Source organism: Vombatus ursinus, unplaced genomic scaffold, assembly GCF_900497805.2.
Source record: "Vombatus ursinus unplaced genomic scaffold, bare-nosed wombat genome assembly UNPS02014781.1, whole genome shotgun sequence".
In the NCBI taxonomy this organism is placed as follows: domain Eukaryota; kingdom Metazoa; phylum Chordata; class Mammalia; order Diprotodontia; family Vombatidae; genus Vombatus; species Vombatus ursinus.
Window position 1 is genome coordinate 24,348,928 of NW_020954559.1, and position 21,202 is coordinate 24,370,129.

General features: G+C 35.9%; 1 protein-coding gene and 1 pseudogene across 3 annotated transcripts in view; one reads left to right on the plus strand and one right to left on the minus strand.

Moving 5' to 3' along the window:
• Positions 1-21,202, minus strand: part of LOC114046224 (interleukin-1 receptor-like 1) — a 57,187-nt gene that overhangs the window by 6,363 nt on the left and 29,622 nt on the right. For 2 of the 3 annotated variants that reach the window (XM_027866464.1, XM_027866463.1), the window contains 7 exons: positions 18,619-18,777; positions 16,337-16,544; positions 11,999-12,167; positions 11,744-11,906; positions 9,011-9,082; positions 7,071-7,212; positions 6,835-6,980 (listed from right to left, as the gene is read on the minus strand). In XM_027866464.1, the coding sequence (XP_027722265.1) occupies positions 6,835-6,980; positions 7,071-7,212; positions 9,011-9,082; positions 11,744-11,906; positions 11,999-12,167; positions 16,337-16,544; positions 18,619-18,682 (964 nt within the window). In that variant the 5' untranslated portion in view covers positions 18,683-18,777. The remainder of the gene's footprint in view (positions 1-6,834; positions 6,981-7,070; positions 7,213-9,010; positions 9,083-11,743; positions 11,907-11,998; positions 12,168-16,336; positions 16,545-18,618; positions 18,778-21,202) is intronic. The other variant, XM_027866465.1, reaches the window with a different exon arrangement.
• LOC114046135 lies at positions 17,353-17,744 on the plus strand (annotated as a pseudogene).

The window sequence follows — 21,202 nt, forward strand, 5'->3', positions numbered from 1 at the left end:
AGATAGATAGATAGATAGATAGATAGATAGATAGATAGATAGATAGAAAGATAGAAAGATAGATACATAATGTATGAACAGATAGGGAGATAGTATATTCATTATTTATTAAGTGTTACACAGTGTATGAAGAGATGGAATACAAATATAACCAAGCAAAACAGCCCCTCTACTCAAGTAACATATCCTAATGGAGGAAGACAAAACCTATAGAGAAGGAAGGCAGAGGGGGAGAAAGGAAAATGGTATTGGCAGCAAGTTAGGAGGTATGAAATGAAAAAGAAATCTAGAGTTAAATCCAGATGATAATATGGCAGTATGGCTGGGCTCCTTCATAAGATGGTGGTCCCAAAGAGGAAATCATCAATCAAGAGAACAGGACCACAAGGTGGGAGGGGTAAGAGACAAGATGGTCAGCTAGGTGGTGAAGTATAAAGAGTGCTGGGCCTGGAGTCAGGAAGATTCATCATCCTGAGTTCAAATCTAGCCTCAGACATTTACTGACTGGGTGACCCTGGTCAAATCACTCAATCCTGTTTGCCTCAGTTCCTGATCTGTAAAATGAGCTGGAGAAGGAAATGGCAAGCCACTCCAGAAACAAACCAAAACAAAAAACCCCAAATGGGGTTATAAAGAGTCGGACGTGACTGAAACCACTGAACAACAAAAAAAAGATAAGATGGATAGAAGAAGAAGACTAGAAAGTGAATTAAGGAAGTCCAGAGTGTTCAGGAAAGGCTTAATATAATGATAGCAACATTTTATAGCACATTGAGGTTTGCAAAGCTCTTTTAACACATTAAAACATGTAATCCTCACAATAACCCTATAAGGTAGGTACTACAATTGTTATTTCCCCCATTTTATAATTGAGGAAACATGGCCAGAAAACTAAAGACACTTGCCTGAGATCACACAGCTAGCAAATGTTAGATGCAGGATTGAAACCCAGATATTACTGACTCCTTCAATATTCAAACCCAGGTCTTGCTGGCTCTTGTACCGTACTTTTTGCAAGATAATATATTGCCTCTTAATGTAAAACTTGAGGCGGCCTTTAAAGGATGGCTAGGCTTCAGAGTGGTAGAATGAAGGACATTCAATCAATAGAGTAGGTAAAAGTAGAAACACAGAAATGTATGAGACATATTTGGGGGATAAGGAGTAACTTAGCTTGGCTACAGTAAAGGTTTTGTTCTGGGAAAATAAGTTCGGACAAGTAGAATATGGTCAGATTAAGAAGGATCAGGAATGCCAGGCTAGGGGTCAGATTTCATGCTCTAGTCTCTAAGTGGTCATTGAAGTTTGGCTTGTTTTTTTTTTTGTTTTTTGGTTTTTTTTTTGTTGTTGTTGTTGTTGTTTTCTTTTTGGTTGGTTGGTTGCTTTTGAGCAAGGGAGTAACATGAAGAAAGAAAGCATTGGCCAAAGAACAATTAGTTTATTATTATGGCACTATTCAAGATGACTTCTCAATCGAAAAACAAAAGATATATTTTCAAATACTACTTAATGGTCCTGATGAGACATACCAAATTTATCTCACACTTCGTCCTAATTAAAATTGCATCTTAACAAATGGTAGTTAACAACTGAGGCCATTTTCTTCTGTATTTGGTTCTCTTCCAAACCTCTCAAGTCTTTGCATTTCCCCTCTCTCTTTGCCTCTTAGATTCTCTCTCTTCCTTCAAAGTTGGAGCTCAGCCACCATCCTTTAAAAGAAATCTTTCCTGATTTACTGCAACGATTAGTCCCTGCCCTCCCAAACTGCTCTGGATTTTGCTCACTCCATTTGTATGTACTTATGTATATGTATGTATACACACACACACACACACACACACATACACATACACTTGTCACAGAGAACAATCTCATTACCCTGGGGAATTGACCTTGCTATCACAGAAATGATTAGATGATTAGGCTAATAAGAAGGCAATAGAAGCTGAGAAGATGCTCGTTCCTAAGAATATTGACTCATGTAATATTTGCTGGGGTGGTTGTTGTTACGCAAGAGGCGAGGCTTTTATAGGAAGAAGTGCTCTTGAAGAAAACAGAATAGAATAGGCAGCAGTGATCTGTGTCACTCTCATGACAGCTCAACTCACTTCCCTACCAAAAGAATCAAATATAATGATAATTCACATTTATATGGGGTTTTCAGGTTTATAAATGGCTTTCTTCACACTAGGCCTGTTTAATCAAAGATATTAAAATTTCCAATTTTACAAGTGAAGAAATTAAGACTGAGGCAAGAAGTGGCTTTCCCATGATCATCCAGCTGGTGTTCATTAGAGACAAAATTTAAATCTCAGAGCTCTGATTCCAAGTGGCACCCTTCCCACTGATGGTACTGCCTCCTGAATCATCATATCTCTGTTTTCTTTCCCTGTAAAAAAGGCAGCAGCAGGTAATACTCCCTCACTCCCTGTTTTACCTCTTCCCTGTCCCCAAGCCAATATAACCAAGCAATCAATTAGGTTGCTCAAAAAAGAAGGTTAGAATGTAACCATACTGTTTTTTTTTGAATGATTGGCATTTTTAAATGATTTTTAAAAATGATTTACTTTTATCTTTTTTTTTTAGGCAATTGGGGTTGCCTAAAGTGACTTGCCCAGGGTCCAACAGCTAGTAAGTGTCAAGTGGTTGGCCACAGGCCAGATTTGAACTCAGGTCCTCTTGACTTCAAGGCTGGTGCTCTATCCACTGTGCCACCTAGCTGCCCCCCACTTTTATCTTTCTGATATTTCTTTGAGTGACAAATAATATGAGCATTAATAAAATTTAAGTGGAGTATACGTTTTAAATAAACTATGCCCCCAAAATGGCAACGAGTAAATTCTGAGACTACAGAATCTCTCTTTAAAAAAAAAAAGTTACTCATTTGTTTTTCATTTCACAGTTGTTGTTTTTTTTTTGTGAGGTAATTGGAGTTAAGTGACTTGCCTTTGTGTCTGAGGCTGGATTTGAACTCAGGTCCTCCTGAATCTAGAGCCGGTACTCTATCCACTGCACCACCTAGCTGTCCCCAACAGTCTTTTTTTTTTGTTATATGCTCTTATATTTATATATATATATATATATATATATACACGTAACACCATGAAACTTCCTTAATATAATAAAGTTGAATAATACATACCAAAACAATAACAGTATGTACAACATTCAGTCCTGAAACTATAATTTCCCCATCTCCACCCAGATGGAGGAAAGTCATATTGTTTTCCAAAATTTACCAACTCTCTATACTAGACAAAAGGATGACAAATTGTGTAAGAATATACACCAAATACAAGAGGAATAGTAGATAGAGCACTGGTCTTGAAGCCAGGAAGACTGTATAAATTTGGCCTTACATACTACCATCTCTGCAGCCCCTGGGTAAACCATTGAATCTCTCTCCTGTAAAATGGGGATAATAATAGCATCTACCTCCAGGGGTGGTGTCAGGTTAGAATGAGATAATATTTGTAAAGTACTTCACAAACATTAAAGCATTATGTAAATGCTTATATGTAAATGTTATTAAAGTACATATAAGCTATGTATAAGCAATATAAAACTACATATACAAATATTAAACAGTTGAAGTATTAAAAGAGACAATGCATTTTATAATTTCTGCTTTTAAAAAAGGAAAGATGATTTTTGCAATTTCTTTTATTCTACAATTAGAGGTGAAATATTCCAATAGGGAATAAAACTTCAAGTCATTAGGTTTTTGTTTGATACACACAGCCACCAAAGTAGAATGTGTCACTTGTTTGCAAAGAAAAATATGAAATATAGAGAATACAGACCAGGCAGAATATTTAAATTAACAAAGACACCACCTGAAAATAATTTTAACACACAGATAACTAGGAAGACCTTGTCAAACAATGCAGGAGCGCATCTGAAGGTCAATATCTGACCTCGTGACAGAAAAACATCTGAGTAATCTGTATACACATGTGGTTGTTTAAACCTATCTTAAATATTTGGCTTCCAAAGTTCGTAACTCCTCCCCCATAACCATGAAGCTATCAAATGGAATAAGGGTGAAATGTATAATAATAATTCTCAGAGTCAGTTAATAAACAGGCTATCTCCAGATTCAGATCAAGTGATCAAACTAAGAAATCTTGTCAGTCCTTCATAATAGAAGATGACTTAGTAAGTGATGGTGAATTTGTCTTGTGCTCAGGTTATGCGTGAGAGAAGATTTCTATTTGAAAAAAACAACAACACAGAAATAGCAGGGCCACTCTTCAGAGACCAACTCTCTATACACTTAACAAAATTACCTCTCATATAGTGTTTGTGTGGCTCTAGACAAGTCATTTATCATCTCAGTACCTCATTTTTCTAAAATTATGTATTGCAAAGAAAGTGTTGCATCCATTCATAAAAGGTAGGAGTTCCCTACTTTAGAAGATCACATGAATCACAAGCCACATTGTGTCCCCCCCTCCAATCAGATTAAAATATAATTAGGAAATATTTAACAAAATAAAAATACAATGGAACATAATTTGTCTTTTTCAAAATAAATGTGTTTTAACAAAATAAATAATAGAAGATTGGGTTTCTAAGTTAATATGCAGCCTCTGGGGATAAATATTTTGTTTCTTTGTAATCATTTTCTGCCTCCTTTTTCTATTTTAGTCTGTCACTACTGTCCTATATCAATGAAATCATAGGTTCAGACTCCCCCCAAAATAAGTAAAGGCACACCAGACTCAGGAAGAACTGTACTGAAAAACACTTGGTTTCATATTTTCGAATATAATTCGTGCTATATTACTATGCTAAAACCTAATAATGTGGAGTAAAATCCCAGGGAGGCTATTAATAATTTATCATTTCTAATTTGCATAAAACTACTAATTCCACTTAATAAAAATAAGTAGAAAATTACTATCATGATTAAGCTATATATAATAACAGAAGGAAGTATGAAAATATCACAGTACATATATAATAATATAAATGTAACATTATTAAATTTTTTTTGCTTTTTGGTGAGGCAATTGGGGTTAAATGACTTGCCCGGGGTCACACAGCCAGGAAGTGTCAAGTGTCTGAGGTTGTATTTGAATTCAGGTTCTCTTGACTCCAAGGTCAGAGCTCTATCCACTGTGCCACCTAGCTGCCCCAATAATATAAATGTATACAAAGAATTAAAAAATAGGGAGGCTTGGGGTAATGGAGAGAGAGCTACCCTCGGACTCAAAAAGACCTGGGTTCAAGTCTAGTCTCAGGCACATACTAGCTATGTAATCCCAGACAAATAATTTAATTTCTCAGTGCATCAGGAAACTCTCTGATATTTTAAGCTATATTGCAAGTGTTGATTTACATTGGTAGAGAGGATTTCCTCACTAAGAGTTCCCTATGCCAAAGAAATTTCAGGTCTAGACCATCTCTTGTGCCCAGTATAAGTATGTGATCTATATACTCAGCATATATAAGATATAATAAGGATAAATATCAGAATATTGTGATTTGACCAATTTAATTCAATAAACATTTATTGTGTCCACTATCCGAGGAACTGTTATTCACAACTATATCTTAAATGAGCAACACTTAATAGGATCATTAATTTAGAGTTATTAAGAACCTTCAAGGTTACTTAATTTAAATATCTCCCACCCCCATTTTATAGATAAAGAGATAGGCTTACAGTGACAAAATAGTCATTTTGCCCATACTCAGAGAGCTAGCAATTGAGTTGGGATTCAAACCCAGGCCTTCTGACTCCTGCACCAGGGATTTTCCATTAAAGATGAGTACTGAACCTATTATCTAACGAAGCTGAACAAAAACATGGATCTCTCATCTCTATGATCATAAGGTGTTTTCATTAAAATCATATAGTAATATAACAGAACATAGATCCAAAGCAGACCTCAGAAGTCAACTTATTTTCAGTTAAGTCATTTTTCAGTCACGACCAACTGTTTGTGACCCCACTGGTGGTTTCCTTGGCAGAGATACTGAAGTGGTTTGTAATTTCCTTCTCCAGTTCATTTTTCATATGAGGAAACTGAGGCAAACAGGGTGAAGTGACTTACCCAGGGTCACACAGCTTGTAGTTGTCTGAGGCCAGATTGGAATTCAGGAAGATGAGTCTTCCTGACTCTAGGTCCAGAGTTCTATCCATTAAACCATCTAGCTGCCTAGTCATCTTACTAGCCACCATCCCCACCTTACCCCCCAACTTTATAATTGAAGAAACTGAGGCCCAAAGAGGTTAAGTATCCAAAGTCACCTAGCTATTAAGTGTCAGATGCGAGGATTTGAACCCAGGTTTACTAACTGCATAAGCAACACTCCTTCCAGTGGTCCACATTACTTCCCAAAGTTAGTAAAAATAGGCATAGCAACTTTGTTAACTTCAGAAACAACCAAAAAGTGTGTGTGTGTGTGTGTACACATACATTTGTTGAGGAAATTTATGTATTGGCTAAATTATAATAATAACATGTATAAATATTACAAATAAGTTACCTGCCATATATAATGAATTAGAGGGCCAATAATAGTATTGGAGTCCAGGAAAAGGAAAAGATGGTACAAGAGCTAAATTTTGTGGGAGAGGAGAAAGACCCATGAGATATTGTTCAGTAACCTGGGCCATGGAAAAGCTATGTTCTCAAAGCTGTGGCATTGGTTGTATTCCATCCACCCTGGAGTCAAGAAAATGCCTACAGTTTGCCCCAAGGAGAGAATTAAACCAATGTTGTTGCCCAGGGTCAGACAAGAGAAGAAACAGAAATATGTGACAAAACATCCAAAAATATCATCAAGACTTCCACAAACACATCGATAGACTTTACTTCTTACTTGTCTTTTTTATTCCGATTCTTACGCTGTGTTCTTTTGCTCCGTGCTCATTCAAGGCCCAACAATAAAATTCCAAGGAGAGGTCTTCTTTCCTCAGGTTAGCTATTCTTAAAGTGACATCTCTACAGTGTAAGTTGTTGCTAGACCTAAGAAACCAAATTATTACCTTTAGTAGTTATTCTGCAGGTTGTAAAATTTATGAAAGGAAAAAAAAATTTAAGCCCAACTAATATTACTTTATTTTTTTGTTTTCTTCATGATATCGAGAATTTTTGATGCAGTTAATACTGTTCTTCTCTTTAATACACCATCCGACTTGATCTATCATCTGAGAGCCTTTTCCCAAACAAGCTTTACATGACATATTCACATTGGTTCCTAGACAGAAATGAAAAAAAAAATCATTGATATAGTTTCTCTCCCTCTTTTTTTTACATTTTAGCTTATTTTTTAGATGAACAAATTTTTATTTTCTCTCTCTCCCACTTTCTTCTTCCTCACAGAGGTGGGGAGAAAAGCAAAACTCATGTTAACAAATACGCATAGTCAACCATTTGTACAAAAATATTTATAGCAGCTCTTTTTGTGGTGGCTAAGAATTAGAAATTGAAAGGGTGCCCATTAATTCAGGAAAGGCTAATGAAGCTATGGTATATGATTGTGATGGAATATTATTGTGCTATTAGAAATGATAAGCAGGATGATTTCAGAAAAACCTGGAAAGACTTACATGAACTGATGCAAAGTGAAGTGAACAGAACCAGGAGATCATTGTACACAGTAACAGCAATATCGTATAATGAAGAACTGTGAATAATTTAGCTATTCTCAACAACACAATGATCCAAGTCAATTTCAAAGGACTAATGATGAAGCATACTATCTGCCTCCAGAGAAAGAACTGATGTTGTTTGAATACAGACTTCATTGTCACTGTGTGGCCTGATGACACACGTAGTGCAAAGTGCACATGTCGTGTTCAGAGCCATGGTTGAAGTGAAGTTGCACGATGCAAGCGCTGCCGGAAACACCTCAGATTCATTATGTGTTTAATTTTGAATTAATTTTTGGTTGTTGCACATTCAGCAACCTTTTACGGTTGCCAAAGTTGTGACCCACAGTTTAAGAAGTGATGGACTAGAGCAGGGTTGGCAGTTAGCCTTTAAGCTAAGAATAGATTTAATATTATGAAAAAAAAAGTTTTATTGTATTTAAAATTCATTATGAAGGGCACAACTTATAAGAATAAGGAGGTTATAGTGTTTCTGTACCCTTTCAGTATCATTGTATTGTTTCAGTTGTATCCAACTCTCCATGACCCAATTTGAGGTTTTCTTGGCAAAGATACCGCAGTGGTTTGCCATTTCCTTCTCCAGCTCATTTTATAGATGAGAAAACTGAGACAATCAGAGTTAAATGATTTGCCCAAGGTCACACAGCTAGTAAGTATCTGAGACCAGACTTGAATTCAGATCTTCCACTAGGACTCTATGAATTCCCAGTGTAGTCCTCTTTCTGGCACCACTGGCACCGAATTTACCTCATTTCAAACTTATAAGTATCTTTTAAAAGTCGTGTCATCTGCAGAAATTCCCTTTACCTTGCATTACTTACCCTGGCACTGCCCACAATTCCAACTGCAACCTCCAATTGGACCATGTAGCATGTCAAAAGATGACTTGTCTACAGCAAGTATACTTAGAAACTCCACCCACAAATACAGATTCTCTTGAAAACCAAACTATTAGCAAGGAGCAGAAGAATGTGATAGACATCTTCTGCAGCTACTGTTAGATTTTCTTTTCTGGCACCCATTTGATTTCTTTCATGTCCCATTAGAATGTGAGCTTCTTGAGAGCAGGGATTGTCTTACTTTTCTATTTGTAGTCCCTGGCTACATAGCACAGTGCTTTGCACATAAATGTTTTTTTTTTCCCCTTCTATTCATTCATTCATTCATCTGAAGTCATATGGACTAAGACTTATTATGTTCATGCTAGACCAAGTGACGTCAGGGAAATGCTCTGAAATTGTTCAGAGCTCCAATACGTGAAATGTTATTATTACCTAATCCCTACTAGAGCAATTGTGAAGCTCCTAACCAGTAACCTAGAAGTCATAAAATATAGTCCGTAACCTTCCAGTCCACCATGATAGTATTTGAAGAAATTCTTACCAAGCTCTACTTCTATGAGGTGATGATTCACAGGGGAAGTAATTTCTGGACGCATGGAGTAATTACTTTCTCCTTAAAAGTAAAGGAAAAGAGAATATTGAGTGTTAATTGAGTTAGGAACTTGAAGTTCAGATTCTGAGTTATCATTTATTTATGGGATGTTCTTAGATGGAATCAGAGAAAACTAGGGAAACCTAATGGAAGAAGCCCAATCACAATTAGGAATCAGTCTGTCTTCTGAGCTGTTCACAGTATCCCACCAATGTACTAGATTCGTAGAAGGGAGAAGTCATTCCTACCATTATGAGAAATATCGGTTTTCAGTACCTTTCAAATTACACAAATTTAGTTGCTAATCCTGTAAAGTCTAGGCCTGAATTTAGAAAGTTATAAAGAGTACTGACAAAGGCATTAATGGAGATTTCATGGACTGACTTAAAGAAATTATAGGCAGAAGTGTCCAATGTTCGTTTTTATTTTAAGGTTTTGATTGTTTGTTTGTTTGTTTGGTTTGGTCTACAATTTTATCCCTATAGGGAATTTCTAGCATGGAAGTCCCCAGCTCTCCCAGTTTAAACAGTTTGACCATAACCGAGTTATTCCACCTCTCTAGGATTCATTTTCCTCATCTACAAAACAGAGGTGTTAAATTAGATGATTTCTAAAGTTCTTTCCATCTTCAAATTCTATGATCTACTGATACACATTGACAGCAACTTAGAGTTTTGGCGGAGATATTTGGAGCTCTGAATATTAATTAACTTGTTCAAGGTCACACTGACAATATGTCTCACAAGATGGAACTTGAAAGCCAGTCTTTACAATACCAAATCAGCTAGCTAGGTGGTATAATGGATGGAGCACTGGGCCTGGAGCTAAGAAGACTTTAGTTCAAGTCTGGCCTCAGACACTAACCGTGCAACCCTGGGCAAATTAGCTAACCTCTGCCTGCCTCTCAGTTTCCTCAACTGTAAAATGGGGATAATAATAGCACTTAACTCCCACTGCACCACCTAATTGTACAGCATCTCCAAAGATAACCTCTCCTTGACCCTGATGTCCTTTCAAGAAATCCTCATATTTCTCAACCTTTCACTGTTAAACTTCTAGAAAGAATTCTCAACACTCAGTTTCAGCTCCCTTACCACACCCACTCAGGCCTCAGCTTTCTACAACTGGGCTCTCATCCTTACCACTACAGTGAAACTTCTCTTTTTAAAGTCATTAATTGATTTTCTTAGCACAAAAGCCAAGGAAAGATTTTTCATTAGTACTCATTTTTCAGCTTAGTAAAATATTTTGATACCATTTATCACCCTATCCCATTCTTAGTCTCTCTTCTTTGGATTCTAGGATACAGCACTGGACTAGTTTTCATCTCTTCTGATCCCTCCTTCTAAATCTTCATTGCTAGCTCTTCTTTCTCCTATCTCCTAAAGATACTGGAGTGATTTGCCATTTCCTTTTATAGTTTGTTTTACAGATAAGGAAACTGAGGCAAACAGATTTTAGTGACCCACCCAGAGTCACAAGCTAGGAAGTGTCTGAGATGAGGATCCCATTAGACTTTGTTCTCGTCCTTGATCTGTAAACTTTCGTCCTTTGAAATTTCATGTTTCTGAGACTACAGTTTTCCCAACTATCAGATAACATGCAAGTCTCTTTCTCCAGCTCTGACCACCTCTCTGATCTCTAGTTTAACATTTACAGTTGTCTACTGGATATCCAGAATATTAATGAATTCAAAACTGAATTCATTATCTTCCTCATTAAATCTACTCCTCTGCTAAATTATCCATCATTCACAGATTCAAAATCTCAGACCTATTCTTGACTGTTATGATTTCCTTTTCCTCCCATCCACCCTATCATCAAGTCATAGTGACATACCACCACAATAACTTTTTCATTCTCCCCTTCTCTTCTATTCCCAAAGCTACTACCATGGTTGAATTCTTAACCACCACCCCACCATTTGAATTATTCTCTTAACTAATTTCTCCTATTTTCTCTCTAAATCATCCATCACTCAGCTGTCTGGGAATCTTCTTAATGCCTAGTTATGACCATGACTACTAAACCCCTTTAGTGGTTTTCTGTTGTTTGAAAGACAAAATATGACATAAAATATAAACTTCTTAGCCTGGCATTCATGGCCCTCTACAATCTGGATCTAATCCATCTTTTTATCCTAATTTTATACTATTCTCCTTTATACATTCTACACTATGGCCTAACTGCACTGTGATGGATTTGGGGTCAAAAGATCTAATTTCAAGTACTGGCCCCATTATGTAATCCCTGTGTGTAACCTTGGGCAAGCCATTTAGTCTTTATTACCCTCAGTTTCCTAATATGCAAAATGAGGTGCCCAACTAGATAAGGGAGTTCAATTACCTTTAAGGCTCCTTCCAGCTCTAAATCTAGAATCCTATGAATTTATGTTCTTGATGTTCAATGATGTAATGGGAAACAGACAATATGGAAAGTTGGTGCTCTCATTGTCCACTATTATAACATGGTTCTAAAGCAACTTCTATATGAGGGAAATGTACTGTTAACAAAACCACTTATCTTTGTAAAATCAAAGGTCATGGCAAAAGGAAAAATTGTGATTTGAGGACACCCATCTTTAAAATTATAATTGTGGGAAATGACTGAAAAGAGTACATTTTTTAAAAAGAAGAACTGTACTTTGTTTTTATCAAAGACCACTGTCATACAGCAATTTACCTTGAAATATAAATGACCTAGATGCAGTAACAGTGAAATTGAATCCATTTTCACCATAAATGAATTTACAGGTATAGTCGCCTGTATCAGCAGCCGTTGGATTTTGAATTATCAGGTAATCTTTCTTTGCAAAGTAATGTTGTCCTCTGAGAGCTTTACAATTCTGAAAAATAAAATTGTATTCAATTTCCAGCTACCCTTAATTCTCTAAATTAATTATCTAGCATCAATCAATATCATCACTTTCTCACTTACCTTAAACCAGTCCACATGTGTTATTTCATCATAATATTCAATTCTAGGACAATGAAGCATTGACTTTTTAAATGTTCCACTTATTACTTTATACAACAGGTCGTTGGGGATAACACAACTTTGAGGATATATTGTGATATTCACACATATACTATAAGAGAGAGTGGGGCTGTTAAAATAAAAGGAATCAAAATTAAAAATTTTAAAACCAAGGTTGCCACTGAGCATTCTGAAAAGAAATAAGCCTACCGTAGTCATTATTCATTATTTTTATACTTTATGAAGACTGATATAGAATGAGACTTTTAGGAAAATGAAGAAGAAAGTTGCTTCCTTGTAATTTCCCCTTGAAAAAAAAGTTAATTAAAATGATGAAAAGAAATAAAATTGCCAAAAATCCTTACAAGAAAATGAAAATTCACCTAAAAGACAATGAACAAGTTGATGCAATTCAAAAAATATTTTGTAGGAAAAGAGAAGCAAGAGAAAGATATTGGGAAAAGTGAATAGTGAAAGAGTATAATCAATAATATCAGAAATAGTACAAGATATTTAGGGCTATAGTCAAGGAATAGAAAGAGTAAGAATAAGTCTGTGTTCCCTTTTGAAAAAAATGGATTACAATTTGACAAAGAAAGGTAGAAGGTACAACAACTCTAAATTTATGTAAGGATTAAACTCCTTTATAAAAGTCATAAGTTAATGAATGTATAAAATCCAACAAATATGTTCCTTGTAAGAAATATATCTCATGCCAAAAGATATCAGGATATACACAAATTCAAACTAATCTTATAGACTAAAATTTATCACATAACACCTTGCTCAAGAAAATATGCAAATTTAGTGAAGATATCTGACAATTTTTTAAAAAAGAAATCATATCATACTCAAAGATACTTAGAAAGCACATTAATTTTGAAAAACAGCTAAACATATAAAGAAAAAGCTTATTGTCTCCTGAAAAATAAAAAGTTGAAAATTAGTAATAGTAGGAGTTTTCAGTACTCCACTCTCTGAATATGGTAAACCTACCAAAACATACATTTGGAATATATGATAAAGCTTTAAACAGAGTTTCATATATAAATATATGAAAATAATTTAATAGAAAAGCAGAGCATATATATATTTTGCCACAAATACATGAAGAAATTAATTAAGCACAAAATTAATCATGTTCTAAGTCATAGGCAAATTTAGAAATGAAATCTTCAAGGGTACATGCAGAGTAAAGCTAGTAATGAGAATATGATCAAAAACTACATCAAATCAATAAATTGATCAATCAAATCAATAAATCAATCAAATCAATAAAGTTTATCAAGGCTTTGTTGAACAAAACATTGGTTAAAAAATTGTATGGAGGGGGAATGATTAGGGGACTTCTAATAAAATTGAGTGTTCCAATCATATTAAGGGCATCAAGCCCTAAGTAGCCCATTTGTAGCTTGTGAAAGGTATGAGACTTTGCATATACAATGATTAGGAACCAGCTCTAGATGAGCAAAGACAATAGACTTGGCCCTGAGTATAGTTTGCCTCTGTATATCTCTTTCTCTGCCTTTTGCCCATAGTAAGATGTCAGAATTTAAAAGAGAAGAACCATTCTGGCTCAAGTATTGGCAAGGAAAGAGAATCTGGTGCCAGGGCAGGATCCTACTTTTCAAGGGATGAAAAGCAGGGCTCAGAATCTGAGGGAACCAAACTAGGGAAATTTCCTGCTGATTCTTCTAGGTTAAAGTTCTGGCTTTTTTCCACAATTCAATTAATTTTGCCTTAATTCTAGCAGCTTATTGGTTTGTCTTTCATAATCTATCTTGACTAAAGTCACATCCATGCCATATAAGTGCACATAGCAGTACCAGAAGCCAGGATCCCAAGACAATGGAGACCATGACTAAGTGGTGGAGTCATATGCCCAACATAGCACAGATGTTGTGTCCTGGTGTGAAATACACCAAGTAAGTCCACTAATGGTATTATGTATAGTTGAGGAACAAACCCCAGAAACCCAAACAATTGACTAACTCAAGAGAGATACTGTGTCCATTGAGGAACGGTTTGAGAATACCATGAGAAGAAATCAATGGCCCTGAGGTACTAGAGATGAAAATTACCCTTCCACACGTCTTCTACATGTGTGGGTCTTTCTAGACGTGCTCAATCTCTCCACTGATGACATATATACTTGAAGGAGAATGGGGATTTTGTTTGTTGGGGTAAGCATTCTATTGTTAGTCTTACTATGTTATACTAGTAAATGCCATGGCTAAAAGCCAACTGTGTCCTCTGGCTCATTAATGAATATAAACATATTGGTGGGGGCAATAAGCAGCTACTGAAGAATGCTTCATGGTCAGAGGATTGATAAGGTCAGACCCGGGCTTCAGGAATATCAATGTGGCAGTTGTATTGAAGATGAATAGGAAAGAGGAAAGACTGGAAGCCTGGAAAGCAATTAGGAGGTGTTTGCAATAAACCAACAGAGCAGGGATAAGGACCTAGTTAGAGGCAAATTTGTAGCACTAAATTTCTCAATGTGTCCCATCTATTTAAATTAGAAAATGAACAAAATACCAAAATAAAAGCAGAAAAGGGGAAAAGATCAAGATCAGAACAGATATTAAATATAACAGCAATTGAATTGATAAGCAAAACCAATAAAACTAAGGGAAGTTTGGGTGGGCGCTTTTAAAAAATATCGATGAAACAAACAATTGGAAGATTTTATTTTTATAAAGGGAAAGAGAAAAATCAAATAGCCAAAATTGAAATTACAGCTTATAAGAAGTGTAAAATAAATTAAGAAACTATCAGAAATTACCAGCCCAACTTTATGCTGATAAAATGTATAATTAAAAAAATAAAATAAATCTATATCCAGAGTAAGAACTGATAAATAGAAGTATGCATAGAATGAATTTACATACGTACACACAGACATGTATGCATACATACATATACATATTTGTATCTAATGATAGCCATCTCTAGGGTTGGGGGGGAGAGAAAAAAAGGAAAAAAAGAATTTTACAAGGTAACTTTATTATATATTTAAAAGGAATAGCAAGTTGCACATAATATAGGTGCAGGTTCCTGTGCAGTCATCTTTTTAAAATCATACTATGTTATGGAAATGTTTATTTTATTCCATAAATTAAAAATAAATTAAATTTTAAAAATTTTAAATAAAAAAGAGGAATATGTTACCAGACTAACAAAACAGGAAATTGAAAATTTTAAATAGACAAATCTCAAAATTTGAGATCTTTAATGAACTACCACATTTTGGTCAGTGGGCTCTAGTAGATTAGCAAAGAAAATTCTTCTAAATCTTTAAAAAATAAATAATCCTTTCATTACTTAAAGATAACATCCTATTCACTTTTCTCTACAAGGTGAATATGCTTATATTTCTTAGATAATGCAAAGATAACAATCTAAATTAAAAAACATATAATGTAATAGGATCTTTCTCATGTTATCTCACAGAACTTAATCAGTTTTAAAGTGTTAATTTGATCTTTCCAGACATTCCCTGTTTTACCTGCTTCAAGTTTACTGGTTTTTATGTTTTTGTGCCTCAGAGCTTCTTTTCATTCTTATTTATTCCCCAAATTCAAAGCTAAGCTATATCTCTAAGGCCCCTCAGCCATTGGTAAAGCCATGTCCTTTTTCTACTGAGCTTCACGTGCTTCATTCAGATGCAGGTAAAAATCCATTCCCTGTCAGAGCTACTGGAAGTGTTACAATAATTTTAGGTTTATAAGATGGTTTAAGGGAGACAGAAAAGAAAGAAATACTTAAAGAAATAGCTAAAAGAAGAATGGGAGAATGCAATGGCTAGAGATTGCTGGAATTTCACTAGTATACTGAATTATTGTTTTTGAGTCATTTTTCAGTCCTGTTGGATTCTCTGTGACTTCATTTGAAGTTTTCTTGGCAAAGATACTGGAGTGGTTTGCCATTTCCTTCTCCAGCTCATTTTTACAGATGAGAGAACTCATGCAAGCAGGGTAAAGTGACTTGCCCAGGGTCACACAGATAGTGTCTGAGGCCAGATTTGAATTCAGGAAGATGCATCTTACAAGATGAGGAAAGTCCTTGTGCCAGTGGCAGTTGGTACCTTCTCTGCAACTTGTAGTTAGAGAGTTGACTCAGTCACAGAGATTAGTTGATTTGCCCAGAGTCACACAGTATATATCAGATGTGGGATTTGAACCCAAGTTTTTCTGGCTTCAAGGCAGGACTAAAACACAGATCAAAATAACTGACATTCATAGGTTGGCTGCCTGAAGATTTTTCTTTCATTATTTTCTCCTTAGGTCTACATACCTTTTTTTAATGCAAGTATATATTCCAGAGTCTTTCATTGAAGTTGGTAGAAATTTGAGTTTGGCCCCTGAAGAATATATCCGATTTTTTTCACTGGTAGTAATGCTTTTATTAGAATTAAAGTAAGTCCAGTAAATTTCAAATCCAGTTTTTCTTCCGGGACACAACACAATGAAAGCCTCATTTTCCATTGCATTATAGTGTGGAGCTGCAAATGAGGAAGACAAATTGAACAAAAGTTATATATATGATACTCCAATGCGTATGTTTTTGTTGTTTTTGAATAATTTCAGTCATGCCTGACTGTTCATGACTCCATTTTGGATTCTCTTGGCAAAGATACTGGAGTGGTTTGCCATTTCCTTCTCCAGATCATTTTTCAGATGAGAAAACTGAGGCAAATAGGGGTAAGTGATTTGCCCAGGGTCATCCAGTTATTAAGTGTTTGAGGCTGAATTTGAACATAGGGAGAGAAGTCTTCCTGACTCCAGGCCCAGCACTCTATCCACTGTGCCATCTAGTTACTCCAGCCATGTATAGCTTTGAAAAATATTTTTTAAATGGTGAAATATGCATTCACAGCTGTATCAGAAATGAAAATTCTAATTTCTGATCCAGCTCCGAAAGGATGTGAAATGAATGATGCCAGGTGAATAATCATTTGGCTGGGTACTGTGGACCACCTGTTACAGTATAAGGAATAATAATCATAGGCTCTGGAGTCAGAGGACCCAGGTTCAAATTCAGCCTCTGATGCTAACTGTGTGGCTTTGGACAACTTACTTAAGCACCCTGGGCCTCAAGTGGCAGAGAGGACGGTGAGCTGGACCTGGAGTCAGCAAGACCTCTAAGTTCAAATCTGGATTAAGACATTCACTAGCTGTGTGACCCTGGACAAGTCATTTAACTTCTGTCTGACTCAGTTCCCTGAACTGTTAAAAAAGGGATACTAATAGCATCTGCTTCAAAAGGTTGGTGAATATCGAATGACATAATACTTGTAAAGTGCTTTAAAAATGCGCAGAGAGAGCAGCCACTGGGAGGAGGAGGAGGAGGAGGCGGAGGTGGTGAGCGAAGCGCTCTCTCTCATTCAGTCCATCCTCCGTCCCTTCCCCGCCCCCCAGCACTCTTGCCCCGCGGATCCTCGGATGCCTGACTGTCCCAGTCCAGATATGACTTCGTGGACAGCAGAAGATTCAGTATCAGCAGAAAAATGCCGAAAAAAAAAAGGCTGGACAGGAAAAGGAAACAAGGACATGATCAGAAGGCTGCTGCTAAGGCTGCCTTGATATATACCTGCACTGTCTGTCGGACATGAATACCGAACCCCAAGACCTTCAGACAGCACTTTGAGAGCAAACATTTCAAGATTCCACTTACTCCAGAATCGGCTAATGTTCAGGCATAAAGTTGTTTACAGGTGAATTCATGGCACCCATTGACTCTTCTACTATCTCAGACCTTAGGTAACAAACCTGCAACTGCCTTTCTAACAAATTGGTGATAAGCAAAAATAAGGGGGCTACAGAAACACTCATTTTTACGCTGTTTCCTTTTGGGCTTCATGCAAAGACAATTCTGTGTAAATGTACAGTTGGGCCCTGATTTGGAAATCCTGAAAATTAGTCCATCCTTATTATAATTTTGTTTTTTTACAATTGTAATTATATTGCTGTTCACATTGTGTAAAATAACTCATTTAATAAAGTAGTACTTTGATTTTACAACACCACAGGAAAAAAATAAAAAATAAAAAAATGGGCAGAGTAGGCACTTTAATAAATGTTTGCTTTTTTTTTCCTTTCCTCATCTGGAAATAAGAGTATTGGTCTAGAGTGCCTACCAGCTCTAGAGCTGTGGCGCTCTAATTTGGAACTGGATTTGCTGCAATACTTCAAAGGAAAAGTTGCTTCTCTATGTAAAAGCAGGTCCATTTGTCAAAGACTCAAATGATTTTAGAGCTGAAGAGACCTGCTCTCTCTCATCATTACAGATGGGAAAACTGAGGAACAGAAAGGTTGAATGACTATCTTGACTGACTTGCCCAAAGTCACAAATGGCAGTTAGGACTAAAGTCCAAAGTCAAATGAATCTCTTGTCCCAAAGCAACAGGACTGAAAGAAAACCAGCACAACACAAAAGGACCTTTGCCTTGACAACTTAGTTCCAGCAAATACTCTACCATAAAGTAAAAATATCTGAAATTAATTTTACTTAAAGTCAGACAAGAGGATTTTTTTTAATTAATGTTTTTTTAAATCAATAGAAAAATAGAATCTTACCTTGAATTGTTGATGAGGACTCTATAAAAAGAGCTGATAAAGCCAGGAAGCACCAAAACTCCATTTCCCCCCCAATTTAGTACAATTTAATTAAATAATGAACACTGGTATAAACCGGTAACGTGATGGCAAAGATGATCATCCACCAGATTGTTAGTCCTACAGAAGGTAACAAACAATATTTGCACACACACACACACACACACACATACACACATACACACAAACACACACAGACAAACACACACATCAAGAGAGGGAGATAATAGTTATTAAACATGATTTATATCCACACTGAGCTTCAAAAAATGAATGAATCACTCAACCATTCAACTGCGCATTTTCACCAGCTGTCTCCCAATGTGTGGAATTCTTTCCCTCTTCATCTCCACCTCCTGACTTCCCTGGCTTCCTTCAAGTTCCAGGTAAATTTCTACCTTCTGCCTTTCCTGATCCCCCTTAAAGCCAGCACCTGTAATTTGTTAATTATTTCCAATTATCCTGCATATATCTTGTTTGTCCAAAGTTGTTTGCATGTGGCCTCCTCCATTAGACATGAGCTTCTTAAGAGGAGAGAATATCTTTTGCCTTTCTTTGTATATCCAAAGCTAGTAACAGTACCTTACATGTAGTAGACACTTAAAAAATGCTTGTTCATTGATTGAGCACCTACTTTATCCCTAACATTATTTTAACTACCCAGAACTATATCTAGTCCTGCTGGCCCAACAAAGCAACATTTTATTTGTCTCGAAGCTGTCTCGAAGACCTAGATTCAAAGCCTGCCTCTGACCTGGACTAACTGGAGCACCCTAGGCAAATCTCTTCCTGTCTCTGACACTCAGTTTCCTCAGTGTAAAATGAAGGAATTGGACCCAATGACCTTTGTGTCCCTCCCAACTCTAAATCTATGATCCTTTTATCCCATGATCCTGCTGACTTTTGATGCATTTCAATGGCCACTCCATTTTATAGTTTGATTTCAATACCTCACTTAGGGTATTGAAGGTGTTGACAAAGTATACTAAGAAAGAATTCAAACATTTTACAATTTTAAATTTAATTTATATGCATTATTTCATTTCATCCTCACAACAACCCAGTACATACGTACTACAGGCATTAAAATGCTCATTTTGTAGATGAAGTCAAATTCTAGAGATTTTAAGTGGCTGGCCCAATGTCACATTGCTGATAAGCAGAAAAAATAGGATTTGAATCCAAATTTTCTGATCACAGATGCTGTAAAAGATAATATAATAACCCTCTTCCCCCATCTCAATTTTTATTAAATCTTTTACAGCTAAAAACTTTTCAGAGTCAAGGGGAAATTATTAGAAATTATTCAGGCAAATTATGTATGTATGATTAAAAATAACTGACATATATAAACTATAAAGTTTAGAAAGCAATTTACATTCATTGCACTATCAGAGCCTCAAAATAACCCTATAACATGAGTATGATAGGCATTTTTAGCTCCATTTTACAGATGATGGAACTAAAACTCAGGAAAAGTTAAGTGATTTTCCCATATTCCCACAGCTAGTAAATGTTAGTACTGTATTTCATACCCGCAATTCTCTCCTGACTACAAATCCAGTTTTCTTTATACCTCACCAAGGAAACCAAGATATCTGACAGATTTCTCTTCCTTCCCCTCCACTACACACACACAAACACATTCCTGAAGTATAAAAGCAAGAAAAGATAGGGAGAGCAATTAAGCACTCTCATCTTAATTTAAGCAAATGAGATCATTCAAACTAGTTTGTGTCAAAAATCATTTGGACCTCTTCCACTCACTAAACTTCAGAATAGCTACTTTTGCTACTAGCCCACCCGTCAGGAAGAAACTTTGTAGAAAAAAAAGTGTACTTTTTTTTCCTTTAAAATGGTACGAGTGGGAAGGTAAGAGTGTGGTGTTGGGAGTTGGAATTCAGGGATAGAAATATAAACATAAAATTTTAAATACAATAGTGGTCTTTCAAAGCTTTCTGATATTTTTTCCCTTGAGTTTATTCACAAAAATCACCATTCCTCTTAATTAGTTTTACATTATAGACAGATAATTATTTTGTACTCACCCAAATTAAGGGACCAAAGTGAATGCACTAATCTGGCTAGGGACTGATTCCAAATTTTTGGGTCTTATTGTAAGCCATTAGATACCCCTGTTCAGTGTTTAAGTGGGAGACAACCACATAAAAGCTCTTCATGCCCAAGTTATTTCCATTCACCCACACACCAACCCTCCCACTAAAGTTTATTTTAAGCTAAAATCAATGATTTGATCTAGTATGAAGAAAACACATTGAAACCACAACTCTTTCCCTTAGTATAGAAACACTTAAAACATCATTTCAACATTTAGAGGAAGAATTTGTTTTAGTAAATTACCAAATAGTCTCATTTCTGCCTGGTCAGTTGCCTTAAATAATATTTGTTCATCTCAGTAATTTCCTCTTATTTTTAATTTCTGACTAAAGCTGGAAGATATTGGTCTGGCGGCTACCGAATCTGCTACAGAATCTTTCCTTTTGTCTGGAATGAAAATGAGATAGCTATTTAGGCACACATCCCC